Here is a 16,626-nt window from a genome sequence, read left to right as displayed (position 1 = left end):
GTGGTATTGTGTACTCCTGTTTTGACATTCAACACATATGCTGCCTGCCTTTAAAGAGCACTGCGCTTTGCTGTTGGCTCATATCCGCAAATGTATTGATGTACATTGTTTTTTTTTACAAACACAAGTCACTATTATGCAGTATAATAGATTCGAGAGATAAAACGGTTACTAGTCCGATATTACACTTGCATATTTAGGTTTCTATACTTTTTTCACAGAAATATGATCTTATCTACTTTGACCATATTTAGGGAAAATATTCACCAATCATTATCCTCCATCTACTAGCATCTCGATTTGTTTGTTTGAATGGTGCTCATGCCCGTTTATTTAACTTATTTAAGGCAACGATTCACTTATTTATGCTTCCTGGGTTCACCAGTACTAGGCGAGGACTCTGCAGTCTTGCCAGAGGAAACTCCCATGAAAAAAATCAGCGCCGCATGTGAGGATCGAAACCAGGACCCCTGAGTTTACAAACCGTAAACATTAATTGGGTCACTAAGCTACATATTATAGATGTGTAAAAACAAACAAGATCGATCTACCATTTAAGTCTATGAAAGAAAAATCTTCATCAAAATGTGTATGTTTGAAGTCGCAATCTATATTGGCGTGAATACTAGGTAACTGTTCAACCCATACTGTGGTCAACTCAAACCCATTTTGGGCAACTTATACCTGTTTTATGTCAACTGGTACCTATCCAAAGTCATCTCGTCCCCAATATATAGAAATTGGTGTCAGATTGTCAACATATACTGATAATAGTATAAATCAGTATCAGAAATATAAACATTTGACATGACAAAGTGTAACCATTAAATGCCGGAATACATTATTATTTGCAATTGTAAATGAGGTAACTGAGCATAGATCTACTTATTTCCTCACATTGATTTCCTATTCGATTGTATATGATTGTAAAAATGTGTTAATAATAGTATAATATGTATTGCTATTTCTTAGCTATTTTGTACAGCCCTTCCCTTTGTATATGTTATTAAATCATTACGTGAAATATCGTATTATTTTTATTTAAGTATTATTGTGTTATCCCATAGATATCATGTATCATATACTAGATGATCATGTTTCCTCTAAATATAACATCAAAGAAATGTGCAGAAACAAATGCAGTCATAAGCAGAGACTGGTATAGCTAGCACATGACATGTCATCGTCACAACCAGACCATGCTCAGCTGGCCGATGTGGATGGATCGCGAACCGACCTTACCTGAATACCCCATATCCCGTGTGGCTCTCAGACCATGCTCAGCTGGCCGATGTGGATGGTTCGCGACCGACCTTACCTGAATACACCTATCCCGTATGGCTCTATGGCTTTGAAGTACCATTACACGTCGGCAAAATACAAGTGCGAGATACATTCTTTGATATTTACTCAGCATTTACAAAGGACTTAGTTGTACTTCCTAAATTGTTATACACATCGTTAACAATTTGCCATTGATATAAGTTGAAGATAAATATGGTCACCACATTTTTTATCAAATATCGAGCATGCGTCTGTAATAAAGATAATAGCAAGACTTTCGTTCTTCAACATGGCACATTTAAATTTGTTATTCAAATGTAACAGTTCTTGTTTTATTTTCAGTTCGGTTATATGTAAGGCACCTTTTCACATTTTGGTAAATTGACAAAATAAAAATAAAGTTTCGGATTCGCAAAATTGTGTTGTAGTTATAATATTTTTGAGCACCCAGTTATACTGAAAATTTACCAAACTATAAAAATAACCATTTTATGCATCTTGTGACGATTTAAAAACCTCAAAACTATAATGCGTTGCAACGCGAAACGGTTGAATAATATGGAGAGTCCTGTAGTTATCATTATATTTTGTGACACTACGTGTATTGCTTATATAAAGTATGCAATACATCACTCATTGTACGAGCAAGGATGGTCGAATGAAGTAAGTGATAGACTTTTATTCCAATCGTCAGTGGGTCGAGCCCATTTGTGGCTTTTTCTCTTTCTTTAATTATATTCATGTTTTACTGGAGCTATTTAGTTCTAGAGTTTATATTTAACAATATAAAGCAAGACACGATAACCGTCAATGCATGCCGAAATCTGTGAAAATGTCCCTTTTACAACCCTCTTGTTAATATGTATCAGCAGACGATTTATTGCATACATCAGTCAATATTACGGAGGATTCCGGAGATAGTCGATGTATCACGATTGCCCTCTTGTAACACAAGTATCCAATCAAACTAGGCGATGCAATTAAGCCGTCATTCTTGTCTTAAAACACGTTACCACAGACGGTTTTATAAAACGCGGAAACTGATTTATTAATTGTTATCATTGAGAACGATTGACAATTAAATTAATAAGTTATTGTCGTAACTGCTTCTTAAAACGAGTCCAAACAAACCCTTGATGTCGTTTTAACGACAGTTTGCGAAAATTGGTCATTTATTTTTCATGAGCACTGACTTAGATGTCAGACTGGTTAATTAGTTTTAAGATTAACTACGAAATGATCTATACGAGAAACCCGTCTAAAAAGCCGGAAGTTTCTTAAGTAATGCCCAATAACACTAATGTCCGAAAAGAGGAGATTATTGAAGCACAAAATACCCACCTGTCTTGTTTCAATTATTTCTCTATAAAATGTATCAATTCTGTCCGGTTTTGCTCAGTGAACCAGTGAGTATAAATAAAAGAATGGACTTTGTTTTCTCCGAATAAAGGACGAAACGCGTACCCTGTCTATGGCAAGATTTTTCCCTGAATGTTAAACACCTCAACCATACAAGCAACAAAATGAAATGTCTTTTTTCAGATTATAAAAGTTAAGCGCGTAAGAAAACTATTAGGACACATTTTTCATGTGATAAAACTAACACAAAATTATAACAAATCATGCTCGGAGAAGCATTGGTGAAAACTAAAAAGTAGAGGATTTGTTATCAACACATTTTGAAGTCATAAGCGGAAGTGACGTCATCAACACTTTTCAAGCGTTTAGCCACCGTTTGATGGACATTGCGCCGATTGCGAGGAATTTCTCTCTTCGACACCGCCTCGCCGATGACGTCAGCATTAAGAGACATTCGTTCGATCGGTTACACATTTCCAAAATGATACCCTCATATCCAGATCTAGATTTCTCCGTTTCCTCTATTGTTACATCAAGGGTGCGGAATTCGTGCAGAGCTGCCAATGGCTCCGGCATTTGACCAGATATGTAAGAGTTTTATGCCGTTTATTTTATTAAGTATCAATCGTAAGTGTGAGATGTTATGTTCTATTTCTGCACACATGCTCAACAGGTTCATGGTGCAGGATCACGTTACTTTGTGGGGTTTCCCCCATTTAACTTTCATGGATGTAAACAAGGCGGTAAGTGGTGATTTATTTCAAATAACTTTTTAAAACAACTTTTCTTAAAAATTCAACAAGTACATATAATACAGATGTTTATGCTGCTTATGGTAATTTGAAATGCATTTGAATTACTTTATTTAATAAGCCTGTGTTCTTGTTCAAAATTCGATTTGTACTACACAGTTATGCTTCACGCAACGTGAAAGTTTGTCACCGATTATAGACGTATTCAATTATTTATTCATATACCTTAAGACATCGGAACAAACTGCAAAAACAACACCGTCTATTATGAAAAAATAAAGTTCTTAACGATGCGATTACATTCTGTCTAGCCCGTGTGTAAACCCTAGAAGACCCCGTCGATTCTGCACCCTGGTGCACTAATCATCGGTATACTCCACTCATATACCGCATATTATAACACATTAAATGATTGAGGTTCGTTCGATGAAAACTGGGCACAATGCACAGGCTAATCGGGGACGACCCTTTCCGCCTTAACTGGACTATCATTGAAAAGTGACTTTATTTCAACGAAAACATTATAAAAGCGGAAATTGTCGTCCCTGATAATACTGCGCTGACTTCACATGCTGATCTGGGGCCTGATCTGTCAGTTCAGCCTCGACGTATTTCTGCACACAGTTTCTACAGTTTATCTATATTTCACTGGTATTCTCAACCCAAATACCGGAAAACATTACAAATAACGTGATTATTATTTTGTCGACGTCGATGCGAGAACCGCCAGAGACGACACAGGACGACGTTCACGTCAGACCAGACGCTGAAGCTGGAGCTCGAGTACGCGCGCACTGACTATGTCAGCCGACACCGACGGTTCGAGTTGGCGGCAATGCTGCAGTTGATGGAGAGTCAGATAAAAATCTGGTTCCAGAACCGGCGGGCAAAAGACAAGCGGATCGAGAAGGCCCAGATCGACCACTATCTGAGGTAAGATACTTTAAAATTATTGGTAATGGGGTTAACTGCATAAAGTAAAGTGGCGTCCCACATTAACATGTGACACTTTTCGCTTAACTTACATTTTTGCTAAGAAGATATTTTCTTTAAACACAAAAATATCATAAAAGCGGGAAGTGTCGCCCTAGCAAAGGCTAATCTCGGACGACACTCTACGCACATTCATTAAAGCCCTTTATAACTATATTCGTCAGCATGTTATATCGTGGTTATACAAAATTACTTTTTCGTAGAAAAACCTAACCCTAACCCTAACCCTAGACGAGTAAAATCGCTGATTTCCAATTTTATATAAAAATGAGGAATTTTAGTTTGATTTAATTGTGAGGAATTGATCATGTGAATAGCGTTTCTATCTCACAGATCGATGGGTCTTCCGTCTGTTCAGATACCATATCATATCCGTCACCGGTGACGCACTCCGATTCCTGCAGTACATGCGCAGTGCCACTTTCGTTTCCCACATCACTTCCGCTGAGGTTACCACAGGGACAGTTCCTTTTCGGTGTCCCAAATCATATTCAACTTCCGGGTACCATGTAACTTTTGGTGAGGCTGCCGTAGGAAATGGGAGCGACGAAATTATTAATATGATACTTTATATTGTATGTCAATTTGATATTGTCACGCTCACAGACTATTTAACTCAAAGATAATGTTAAGCAAAACAAAACCAAATCATATCCTATTTTGTTTTACGGATGTAGTTTTATAGTCTGTAAAAATAATCGTAAATTATAAATTTTTTGTTGTATAATACAACCTACGGACAAATATGGAATCGATGATCAATTGAAAAGGGTCAGTCTTTCGAGCCCAGTTGAGCATTACTTGTTTTCTTTCTTTTATTCTTGTTTTTTTTTTAATGGAGCTATTTAGTTCCAATGTTTACATTTATAAATTTAAAGAATTTAACAACAAACATATGTACATGCGAAAATCTGCGAAAAGGTCCCTTTAAACTACTGATGTTACTCGTCCACAATCCTGACTGCAGGGCCTTCAGCATTACGTATTTTTGCATTTATTGTATTCCATTTATTACTCACGTGAATGTGTGATTTTCTTGTTTTTTTTTTTAATTTCGCGCGATTTTGACATTAAAACACGTCGTTTTAGATATACTATGTCATAAAATGTAGACAAACGTATCGGCAAATTTAAATGTCTAGTTTCATGTACGTAACACTGATCTGTTGATCTTACGAATTTTTTGCTTTTAATTTTAATTTTTTAAATTTCAACAAGCCCGTATCTTAGGAAAAGAGGGATTTCAAGAAACGTGAGATGAAAAATCATTATTTGATTTAAACAAAACCCAACCAAGGAAACAAAAAAAACATACACACACACCACACATAATTTTGTCTTCCAAACATGCGCACAGTTCCTATTTGGCTCTCAATGAACTTGATGCAAATGTTTGAGGTAAATTTCTTAAAAACATGTACAGGCGTATATTGTCTGTTTTGCCTTCAACGCGGGTGATGATAATTTAAGATGTTAATATCTAAAACATATTCAGCCGTATAATTCCTTTTTGGTATTTACTAAACGTGACGGAAATTATTAAAAAGTATTAAGTTGTGAATAAGTTAACAAGTACAGGTTTCAGAGTTGTTTTAAAGTACACTATATTTATTTTCCTTGTAATCTTAAGTTGTCGTTATGTTGGTGACATTTATCAAGTGCGACTCCTTAAACATATTGTCTGCGTATTGACTTGTTAAGTGCACGCTATATCATCAAACGGTATAAAACATTCTTTCGGAGGATTCCGGAGATAATCGATGTATACCTATCTTACGGAGGATTCCGGACATGGTCGATGTATACCTATCTTATGGAGGATTCCACAGATAGTCGATGTATACCTTTCTTACGGAGGATTCCGGAGATAGTCGATGTATATATATATATCGTACGGAGGATTCCGGACTTGGTCGATGTATCAAGGTTGGTGATGAGTCATCGAGAAGATACGGAAACTTCTCGAGCGTTGTGACACTTAAAGCATTTGTAAAGTCCACTACACTAAAGTGCATAGTATTTGCTTCAGTTTAATTAAAGGGGCGACTTTGCTGCACGGGTGTGGAGAGGGATGGGGGATGCGCATATAGATTATCAAATGACCGTTCGAATGTAAACTTGAAGAGTTTAGTATAAAATGATGAAACTTTACAAAGAGATCCGCATGTGAACTTGCGCGCGCGGTTGTTTTGATTCAGGTTTTCACGGCGTAGCTGTCTCATCTTGACTTTTACCTAAATTGACCTTTGCAATTTCACAACAATGTCCTGAGACCATTTCCGGCAAATAGGCCTAAATGAATAAATTGAATTTTGGTATTAAAGTTAAAATACAATACTGCGCGAAATTGAAAACGAGCAATCTACACAACTTTATCTCATTTACATAAACAGTTGATTTAATTGACTATCTATTTTGAGTAGTATAGCGTATTTTTTTTTTATATTCTGTGTGAATTAATATGAAAGGGATTGCAACGATGTAAACTGCGAGTTGAGCGTAAAATTATTTTATCTACAATAACAAGGCTAAAGGGAAACAACAGCTTCACAGTCAATTCTAGAAACCATAAAGAATACTAGATTAGCTTTGAAAACAGGGAAGTTTATGTTGCGAGACGTAGACATCAGGAGCGCGAGCCTTGGCGAGCGCTTTCGGTGTTCGAGCCGAGCAACATAAACTTCTCTGTATTCAACGCTAATCCTAGTATTCTATTTATCCCATTTGATTTTTTTTTAACGTGACATTTAACATAAATAGATCTAATAACCTTAACAATAATTTTAATTTCATTCTTAAAAGCGCTTAAAATCTAACGAAAGTAACCATGCGTAGTGATATAAGTATAAGTATTGTATAAGTATTTGAGGTATTTGTTTTGGTGCGCAAAAAAGCCTTTAAAAAATTCACACACAAACTGTAAAACGAGTAAAAATATCACCATATGCCTCGATTCAATTTTACGCAGCATGCGAATTGTAACACATTACGACCGCGAAAAGAAGATTTTACTTCACTATAATTCATTTTATTTTCGAAAGAAAATGATCAAAATCCAATAAGGCGGCGATTGCTCCTAACAAAATGATGTCGATGTCAACATACATGTACACCATCAACGACCTTGACAATTTCGACGAGTAAACAGAAAATTGCAGCGACTGACACTTTATTTGACTTAATATACAGGGCAATACGTTTTCCGACTTCGGACAACGAATTAAAGGACGCGCAGAACGTTTTTTTTATATAATGTTATGGGTATGCCGTGTGTGATCCGATGCATCAATGGCGCCCATGTTAAAATCATTTCCCCGAGAACAGGGAACGACAAAAGCACAAACAAAAACCAAAACACGTTCGAACTAGTATCCTACCTTCAATTATCCTTTAAAATCCATCTAATAATCCATTTAACTCAATATTTGACGATTTTGCATCTAGGATCTTTAATAATTATTTTAGCATAGTTAAATAAAGACCCTATTGCCATCATATCACTATATTCAAATGAAAACTCAATAAACTTTCTTCTTCGTCACACGCTACGTCATGTACTCTAGATCTTCTATGTACATTACTGCTGTTAAAATGAACCGGAGCAGTTTATCAAGTAATAGCCGTTGGTAAACTCGGTTGCATTTGCAGATTTCTGCATACAAACATAATTATGTTTAAACTTGCACAATGTTTTATTTGTCTATGGTAAATGCCCTTATTGTGCAAGAAAAAAAAATGAATATATAAATACAGAAAGAATGGAAAACATTCCATTACACAACAGATAAATGAGTTGATAATACCCGCGTACAAAATGGGACATTCCGAATTCCAGTGTGGTGCTATTATTACCATCTAATACTTTACACAGCTCTATGCCTAACGTGCATTAAATCGGAAAGCAAATATTGCAGATTATTTATGAATTGTGCGATATTTGTATGGCTTGTTGTACATTCTTAAATGTCAAAAGTACATGCATGGATTATAAACAATGCACATTACACGAAATAAGAAAAATGTGATTAATTGACAATTCAAATATGTCGATATACAGTACATGTATATGTGAAATAAGTCGCGTTTAAAATAAATCGTCAACAATTTTTGGGGGAAAATGACGCGATAAGTATGTCATTTTATGACGCCATCAATCAGCTGAATCATTTTACGGATGTCGAAAAAATATGTCATATGACTAGATTTAAAGGTTGAAGGTCGTATAATTTTGAAGCTAAAGTTTTCTCGACTTTATTTCTTATGAAAAATCATTCAGTGGTAAGGTAAAAAGTAGTCCGTGCACGCGACAGGTTTATCCTCAGTGTTGAATACAGTCTAGTTTATTCCATAGGGTGTTATACCGTCAATGTCGCGTTGAAAATGGGATAAAATACAGTTTGCGTGTGTTATCAATATTGTTTGCACATTGTCAGCACTTGAGCTTTTATACTTCAAAAGTTATGTTTTCATATTTAGTAATTACTTCCATCATGCATTCGGAGCACTTATCCATTTTACAGCATATATGCATTGTTGTTACCTATCCAGAAAGGTTTTTAAACAAAATATTTTCTTTTTTCAAAATTGACCTTTAAACATGTTAAAGCATTAAGTTTCAAACAATACGTAGATCAAGCAGGTGAATCATGACCTCACTTAAAATGCACGACATTCGATGTTATCAAGGTCAGTTCGCGGTCAGTCTCTCCCGGAATCGTTCACTCTGGATCAGCAGAAGATTAATTGCTTAAATCTGCATATCTTACGGAGGAGTCCGGAGATAGCCGATGTATCACGATTGGAAATCGTTATTGCAGTGCTATCGAGTTAACATGGGCGTTCTTGCATTACATTTTAGTTTAAACCTATTTATTTTAGCTCGATTGCATCGAAAGCCTAGGGCTTATATTAACGCTCTCGAGTCCGTTTCCTGGGCCTAGAACCAGTACTTGGTGTTTTTGGGGGAGATCTAAAGAACGCTCCCACGGTGTATATCGAACCCATGACCTCCCGGTCGCTAGGCGGACACCATATCCATTACACCACGACGACCTCAAATACTATATTTTGAAGGTGAACAGTAAATATATTTTGACCAGAAATATCTTATATGAAGATATACGGCGTATTCTATTATCATGTACACAACTGCATGTAAAAACATATTATTTACGTACTTTCAACAATAATATCATAAATACCATAAATACTATTTAAGACCGGTTTAATAAAAAATATTTCTCCAACGTGAACAATATACTATACATGATCGCGATGACTTCCAAAACTATCAATAATCGAATCAAATTAAAATGTACGGCACTGCACTATTACAGGTCTGTTGGAATAACGCGCGTTTAAATATTTTAAATATGCATGGATGATAATTTGTATATGAGCTGTCGAGAACATAATTCCTCCACAGCACTCACACATATATACATTCGTATAATTATAATTACTAAGATGATACAATTTGTAATTTTAATATTCAAATGACCGCCTATGATATTTATCCCCTGACATCGATCCGGACAAACCGGGCTTCATTCATATGAGTAAAGTGTACTCCTAAATTAGCCCGTGCAGTCCGCACAGGCTTATCTCGGACGACACTTTCCGCTTGTATGTCATTTTTCGTTTTAAGTAGGTCTCTTTTAAACAAATTTAAATGCGGCGTAAATTTTATTTCCTGATCGTCCTGTGCGGACGACACGGGCTATTCTGGGACGACACTTTACGCAAATGCAGTAAGCCCCGTTTTCCCATTTCACGGCTTGTATTAACTTTGCCCGGAGACCAGTCTACAAAGAACCCCCACTTGTGCAGGAAATTTCGTCTGCAGGTGTCACATTTGCAATTAACTTACAAATGTATAATGACTAAACACGCCGAAATCGAACCAAAACACTGAACGCCCTCCCTGTTGGGTGTTGATACTGTTAAAATAGTTGCTAGCAACTTGAAATCGTTTTGTACAGGATTGCTGATGGTCATTTACGATGCAAATATGAAAAAAACTGTTTATCGGATTTTGTGTGAGCATAGTGTAAATAAAACACAAAATAGCCGATAAGAAAAGCTTCTTTGAAGCGTTTACCTGGTTTTCTGTGGTCCATGTCTGAAATTTGGAACGCAAATAGATATGCAGACGGTTCAATGTTCTATTTGAATACAAAGAAAGAATGCACACGTGTGCACGATCATTACATGTGCTGGTGATATTTATGTGAAACAAGGATGCTAATCGTGATATAAGTTAAGATATTGTTGTAAATTATTTTTTAATGATATTCCTTCAAAGTGGTGTACTAAAGAAATGGCAAAAATAACCTGTACAAGAGTTTTTTTAAATCTGGCTTTCAAGGAAATAAATAAAACAATTCATTCGAAATAGAACAACATTGCAACAATAGGTTGTGTGTTGATTGTCTTCATCTCTAATACATTAAAGCAAACGCACAACTATTTAAATCAAAGAAATTAAAGCGCGGTTAAGAGCATATTATATAAGAATGAATAACATTATGTGTTATCATGAATTGATTGGTAATTCGTGTTAAAATAATATTAATAAATGTATCGAATAATTAGTGATTTAGTGACTTTTGAATAATGCTGACGTGTAAACGTGTAAACCAAGCGAACAATTAGTGATTTATTATCTTATGAAATATGCTACCGTGCTAATCTGCGACTTCTGTGAAATGAATGTGCTGTACATGTATTTAAAAGGTGAAATACATATGATGGCATGAATTATTGCAAAACTATTGACAGTTGCTGACGAAAGGTTCGCTTTTATTTTATGGTCTTGCTAAAGGTATTGGTATTTATGTTTGAATAGCGAGTCCTTTGCAATCGCCCTTTAATATGAGTATCGATCTGGGAAAACGGGGCTTAATGAATGTGCGTTAAGTACGTAAAGTATCTTTCCAGATTAGCCCTTTGCAGTCATGGACGATACTTTCCGCTTTTATTGATACTTTCCGCTTTTATTGTATACTTTCCGCTTTTATTGATACTTTCCGCTTTTATTGATACTTTCCGCTTTTATTGTATTTTCCGTTTATATTAAGAATCTTCTTAACATAAAATCCCGTTTCTGTGGACCGTGTTGTTCTTTTATAACCTCTGCGCAGGCTTATCTAGGACGACACTTTACGCAAATGCATTAAACCCCTTTTTCCTGATCGCGGCTCATTGTGATATCGCTGCTTTTAAGAGTTTTATCAAGATATATTTAATGTTTCGTTGCCTCGCAAAACAAAATTGCATATACGATATGAACCAACATACACACAACTTTCTTTCGAGAAAAGTTAAATTCTTAAATTTAATTTCGCCTACCCTTTTCTGCAAATGTGTGAACTATTGACTATTGAAGTTTCTTCTAACAAAATTCCGATAATTTCTTGGAACTTGAACGCGGTTGGGAGTAAAATATATCTAAACTAGGAAGTTATGATAAGTCATACTCAACACCAAAGTATCCCGTGCTGTCTCAATCGATTTTCCGGTTATCACGGGCGCATCCGGTAAACCGACTTGATTTATTTCCTGTCGAAAGGCCGCCGGTGCACAATCTTAGGCAATGTCAGACAGTGTAAACTAGGGAGCGCAGAGTGCACATTATCGTACACATTAAATAAATGAACATTCATGTATATTTGTTCTGCGTTTTTGTGACTTGAGAAAAATAGTGATCATTTGTATGTGAGTGTTTATTCTGGTTGGGCAATATAAAAACGAAACATAAAGAACAGAATCGTTGCGATTGTGTTACTCGATTTGGTATTGCAACTACAACAAACAAATTTACAAACTACTGGTTATAGTTTCCATTAAAAATTACACATTAACATTCTTAAGTATTTTTAATAGAAAGTTTATTCTCACCAGCTGTTACAAAAATACAAGACGATATACTCCGATAAAATGTGTCTTGATCTGAGAAAACTGGGCTTAATTCATGTGCGTAAAGTGTCGACCCAGATTAGACTGTGCAGTCCGCACAGGCTAATCAGGGACGACAGTTTCAGCTTTAATGGTAGTTTTAGTTTCAAAGAAGTCCCTCCTTACCGAAAATCAAGTTTAGGCGGAAAGTGTCGTCCCTGATCAGCATGTGCGGACTGAACAGGTTAATCTGGGACGACACTTTACGCACATGTATTAAGCCCAGTTTTTTCAGAACAAGACACAAATATGAGCCTTGTCCTGGGAAAACGGTGCTTAATGCATGTGCGTAAAGTGTCGTCCCAGCCTAGCCTGTGCAGTCCCCAACGGCTAATTAGGCACAAAACTTTCCGTTTAAGTGGTCTTTTTTGTTAAATTGAGTCTCTTCTTAGCGAAAATCCAGTTTAGGCGAAACGTGTCGGCACTGATGAGCCTTTGGCTCATATAATTAATATGCTATTTCTACTCATCCTAACTCCGCACACCAGCCTTAAATGTCCCATATGTATTTGTGTGTTCTACATGTTTAAACATGTAAAGTAGAGAAAGTTTTATCTGAAGAAAATTGGCCCGCTTCCGAGACTATGCCTATTAAATGTTCGTCTGGAAAATATCATTATGTTTTGATGGTTATTGGATATCTTACTGCAGCACCTGTTTTGAATTAAACGTGTCTATCGCTATTCATATCTGTGCTCATTTAAAAGATAGTGTGTATCTTATTAATATGAAATCAAACACAGTTTTCGTGTGTGGGTAATCAAACGAAACAGGGCCGTCTTTTATAAGGAACCAAACGAAACCGAATTGTCGTCCGTTGTGAATAAAACGAGTAGTAGTTCTTAAATAATCGTACTAAACCGAAGTTTGTAGTTGTATTTTGAAGGCATCAATATATCCAGAGTTCCGATCGTGCGAATTTTGAATATCGACAGAATTCCCACAAAAAAGTAAATGGATATTATTAAGCAAGGGATATCAACAATGGAATTGTACTTCAAGAGTTCAGCTAGCGCATGGTTAACACACACGCTTTTCACCTCTACGACACCGGTTCGAATCCTGCACTCGGCTCAATGTTGTTTGTGTGTGTTATGTGGTCACCATACCGGACAGATGGGGTTTTCTCCGGATAATCCGATCCCCTCCACAGCACAAGACCATATCGAAAATTAAATAGTATTTCAGTATAAACATAAATAGCTGGAAATTGCAGCTATAATTTTAAATTCGTTCCAACTGTCGTCAGTCTATGCTTATTAGGTAGGAGTGCTGGACACACCCAGGGTCCCAACATTATACAGCCTCAGGCGCGAAGGTAACTCATAACCTTGGAAATACACAAATACACACACTGGTTGCAGCCTAGGCGTGGATAGACTTAAAAAAGGAAGCAAACTCACGTGCGGGAAAAATCATTTTAAATTTAACATGCTTTCTAAAGAATCAACAAGTACATACAATACAGATTTTTATGCTGCTTATGGCAATTTGAAATACATCTAAATTACTTTATTAAATAAGCCTGTGTTTTTGTTCAAAATTTGATTTGTACTACAAAGTTATGCTTCACGCAACGTGAAATTTTGTCACCGATTTTAGACGTATTCAAGGATTTATTCATATACAAATGTACCTAAAGACATCGTCATAAACTGCAAAAAAACACCGTCTTTTATGCAAAAATAAAGTTCTTAACGGTGCGATTACATTCTTCCAGCTCGTGTGTAAACCCAAGAAAACCCCTTCGATTCTGCACCCTGGTTTACTAATCATCGGTATTCTCCACTAAAACACCGCATATTATAACACATTAAATGATTGAAGTTCGTTCAATGAGAACGGGGCACAATGCACAGGCTAATCAGGGACGACCCTTTCCGCCTTAACTGGGCTATCATTGAAAAGTGACTTCATTTCAACGAAAAATTCCATGAAAACGGAAATTGTCGTTCCTGAAAATGCACATGCTGATCTGGGAGCTCATATATAAGGTCAGCTTCGACGTATTTTTGCACACAGTTTCTACAGTGTATCTATTTTTCACTGGTATTCTCAACCCAAATAACGGAAAACATTACACATAACGTGATTATTATTTTGTCAGTTCAACGTCGACGTCGACGCGAGAACCGTCAGAGACATCAGAGGACGACGTTCACGTCAGATCAGATGCTAAAGCTGGAGCTCGAGTACGCGCGCACTGACTACGTCAGTCGACACCGACGGTTCGAGTTGGCGGCAACGCTGCAGTTGACGGAGAGGCAGATAAATAAAAATCTGGTTCCAGAACCGGCGGGCAAAAGACAAGAGGATGAAGAAGGCCCAGATCGACCACTCTCTGAGGTAAGTTACCTTACAATTATTGATAATGGGGTTAACTGCATTGCGTAAAGGGGCGTCCCACATTAACATGTGCGCTACGCACAGGCTAATCAAGAACGACACTTTTCGCCTTACCTGCATTTTTGCTACGAAGATACATCTCTTTAAACTTAAAAATATCATTAAAAACGGGAAGTGTCGTCCCTGATAAGCCTGTGCGATACGCACAGGCCTATCTCGGATGACACTCTACGCACATTCATTGAAGCCCTTTATATTCGTCGGCTTGTTATTTCGTGGTTAAACAAAATTACATTTTCGTAGAAGAGTAAAATCGCTGATTTCTAATTTTGGATAAAAAAGAGGAATTTTAGTTTGATTTAAATGTGAGGAATTGATCATGCTAATAGCGTTTCTATCTCACAGATCGATGGGTCTTCCGTCTGTTCAGTTACAATTTCCGTCACCGGTGACGCACTCCGATTCCTGCAGTACATGCGCAGTGCCACTTCCGTTTCCAACATCACTTCCGCTGAGGTTACCGTACGGACAGTTCCTTATCGGTTTCCCTCATCATTTCCGGTGAAAATGCAATAAAGAAAGTTTCAATTTTGGTTCTCACAGCGCTACCGGTGTGGTTGCCCTCGCGACAGTTCAACTTCCGGGTACCATGTCACTTTCGGTGAGGCTGCCCTAGGGAATGGGAGCGATGAAGTTATTAATCTTAAACTTTATAGTTTAGAGTTCCTTTTTGGTATTTACTAAATGTGACAAAAATTATTAAAAGGGATTAAGTTGTCAATATGTTAACAAGTACAAGTTTCAGAGTTGTTTTAAAAGTACACTATATTTATTTTCCTTGAAATCTTAAGTTGTCGTGATGTTGGTGACATTTATCAAGTGCGATTCCTTAAAAAAATTGTCTGCGTATTGACCTTTTAAGTTCAATCTATATCAGCCGACGATTTAAAAGGGGGCAGTCTACAGTTTTTCTTGAAAATCCACAGGCCGACAACCACTGGTCTGCAAAACACCCTCAAAACAAGGCCTTCAGTCACAACCTGAAAATAGATTCAGACAATTTTCAGTGCAGCTCATCAACAGCTTGCAAATAAAGCACAAAACAATGCAGAACATGCACTTAAAACTGATATCTGGGGCAAAATAGACCTTTTCGGGGGTCTCGAAACTTGCCCGTAAAAACCCCATTTTCAGATAAACCCGGCAATCACTTTTATCTTTCCGGGGAACAATACACACACAGTGGACAACTTGCTTTGCACCATCACAGCAAATGCTTTAAAACTGAGCCAAACAAAATGGGTCATTACCGTTTACTTTTTTTGCACTGTTAACTTATTTAAACTCACCGTTGAAATCTGTCGATTGCCGGCTGCTTCAAGCAGGAAGTACATGTGTTTACTTCTGGCCAGAATACACTTAATAGTTTCCCTATATAATTCAATGCGAAAGCGACAACTTTAGGCCAAAATAAATGCAACATTTTTCACATAGACACCCCCATAACCTTTTCTTAAAGGCCATTCTAAGCGGGATCGATTTTTGCAATAAAAAAGATATGTCATGTTCAATGCAAGAAACAACTTGACCCAAATCAAAATCGACTGTTTTTGCAACTTTTTTTTTCGGCCGTTTCTTAGTGGAATGTAACCTTTTTCAGTGCGATGGTTTACTATAGTCTTCAAGTTTATCATATTTCAGGGATTCAGTAGTGAGCACCTATTCATGGTGTAAAACTTGCCTTCCTGTCAACTATGGTATTTTTGTAGAGAGTACAGCCCTTCATGAAACGGTTATTTAGTGTACTGTAACCTTCTCACGCAGCATGTTGTTGTTGTTGACTAATTCCAGGTCACATAGTTTCGAATTACTGAAAACAAGTGTAATTGCTAGAATATTGACCATTTATACTTACATTTAAGCTCCTGGAGTCAAA

At 36.7% G+C, this 16,626-nt stretch overlaps 1 protein-coding gene across 1 annotated transcript; it reads left to right on the top strand.

Annotated features, from left to right (window-relative positions):
* The first annotated feature begins 3,368 nt into the window (after positions 1–3,368).
* On the top strand, positions 3,369–16,310 carry LOC127853836 (visual system homeobox 2-like). Its single transcript, XM_052388626.1, has 6 exons — positions 3,369–3,386; positions 4,117–4,328; positions 4,747–4,918; positions 13,608–13,662; positions 14,452–14,690; positions 15,096–16,310. Exons 1-6 carry the CDS (start codon positions 3,369–3,371, stop codon positions 15,264–15,266), a joined length of 867 nt encoding a protein of 288 aa, XP_052244586.1. The 3' UTR covers positions 15,267–16,310.
* Positions 16,311–16,626: the final 316 nt, after the last annotated feature.

The sequence above is a fragment of the Dreissena polymorpha genome, chromosome 12 (assembly GCF_020536995.1).
Source record: "Dreissena polymorpha isolate Duluth1 chromosome 12, UMN_Dpol_1.0, whole genome shotgun sequence".
Lineage (NCBI taxonomy): Eukaryota > Metazoa > Mollusca > Bivalvia > Myida > Dreissenidae > Dreissena > Dreissena polymorpha.
This window is presented reverse-complemented; position numbering and strand designations above follow the sequence as displayed.

Excerpts from the sequence above, each read along its gene's own strand:
- LOC127853836 (XM_052388626.1), top strand. Across the intron at positions 4,919-13,607 it reads TAACTTTTGGTGAGGCTGCC|GTAGGAGTGCTGGACACACC; the intron begins GTAGGAAATGGG and ends TATGCTTATTAG. Across the intron at positions 14,691-15,095 it reads CAGATCGACCACTCTCTGAG|ATCGATGGGTCTTCCGTCTG; the intron begins GTAAGTTACCTT and ends TCTATCTCACAG.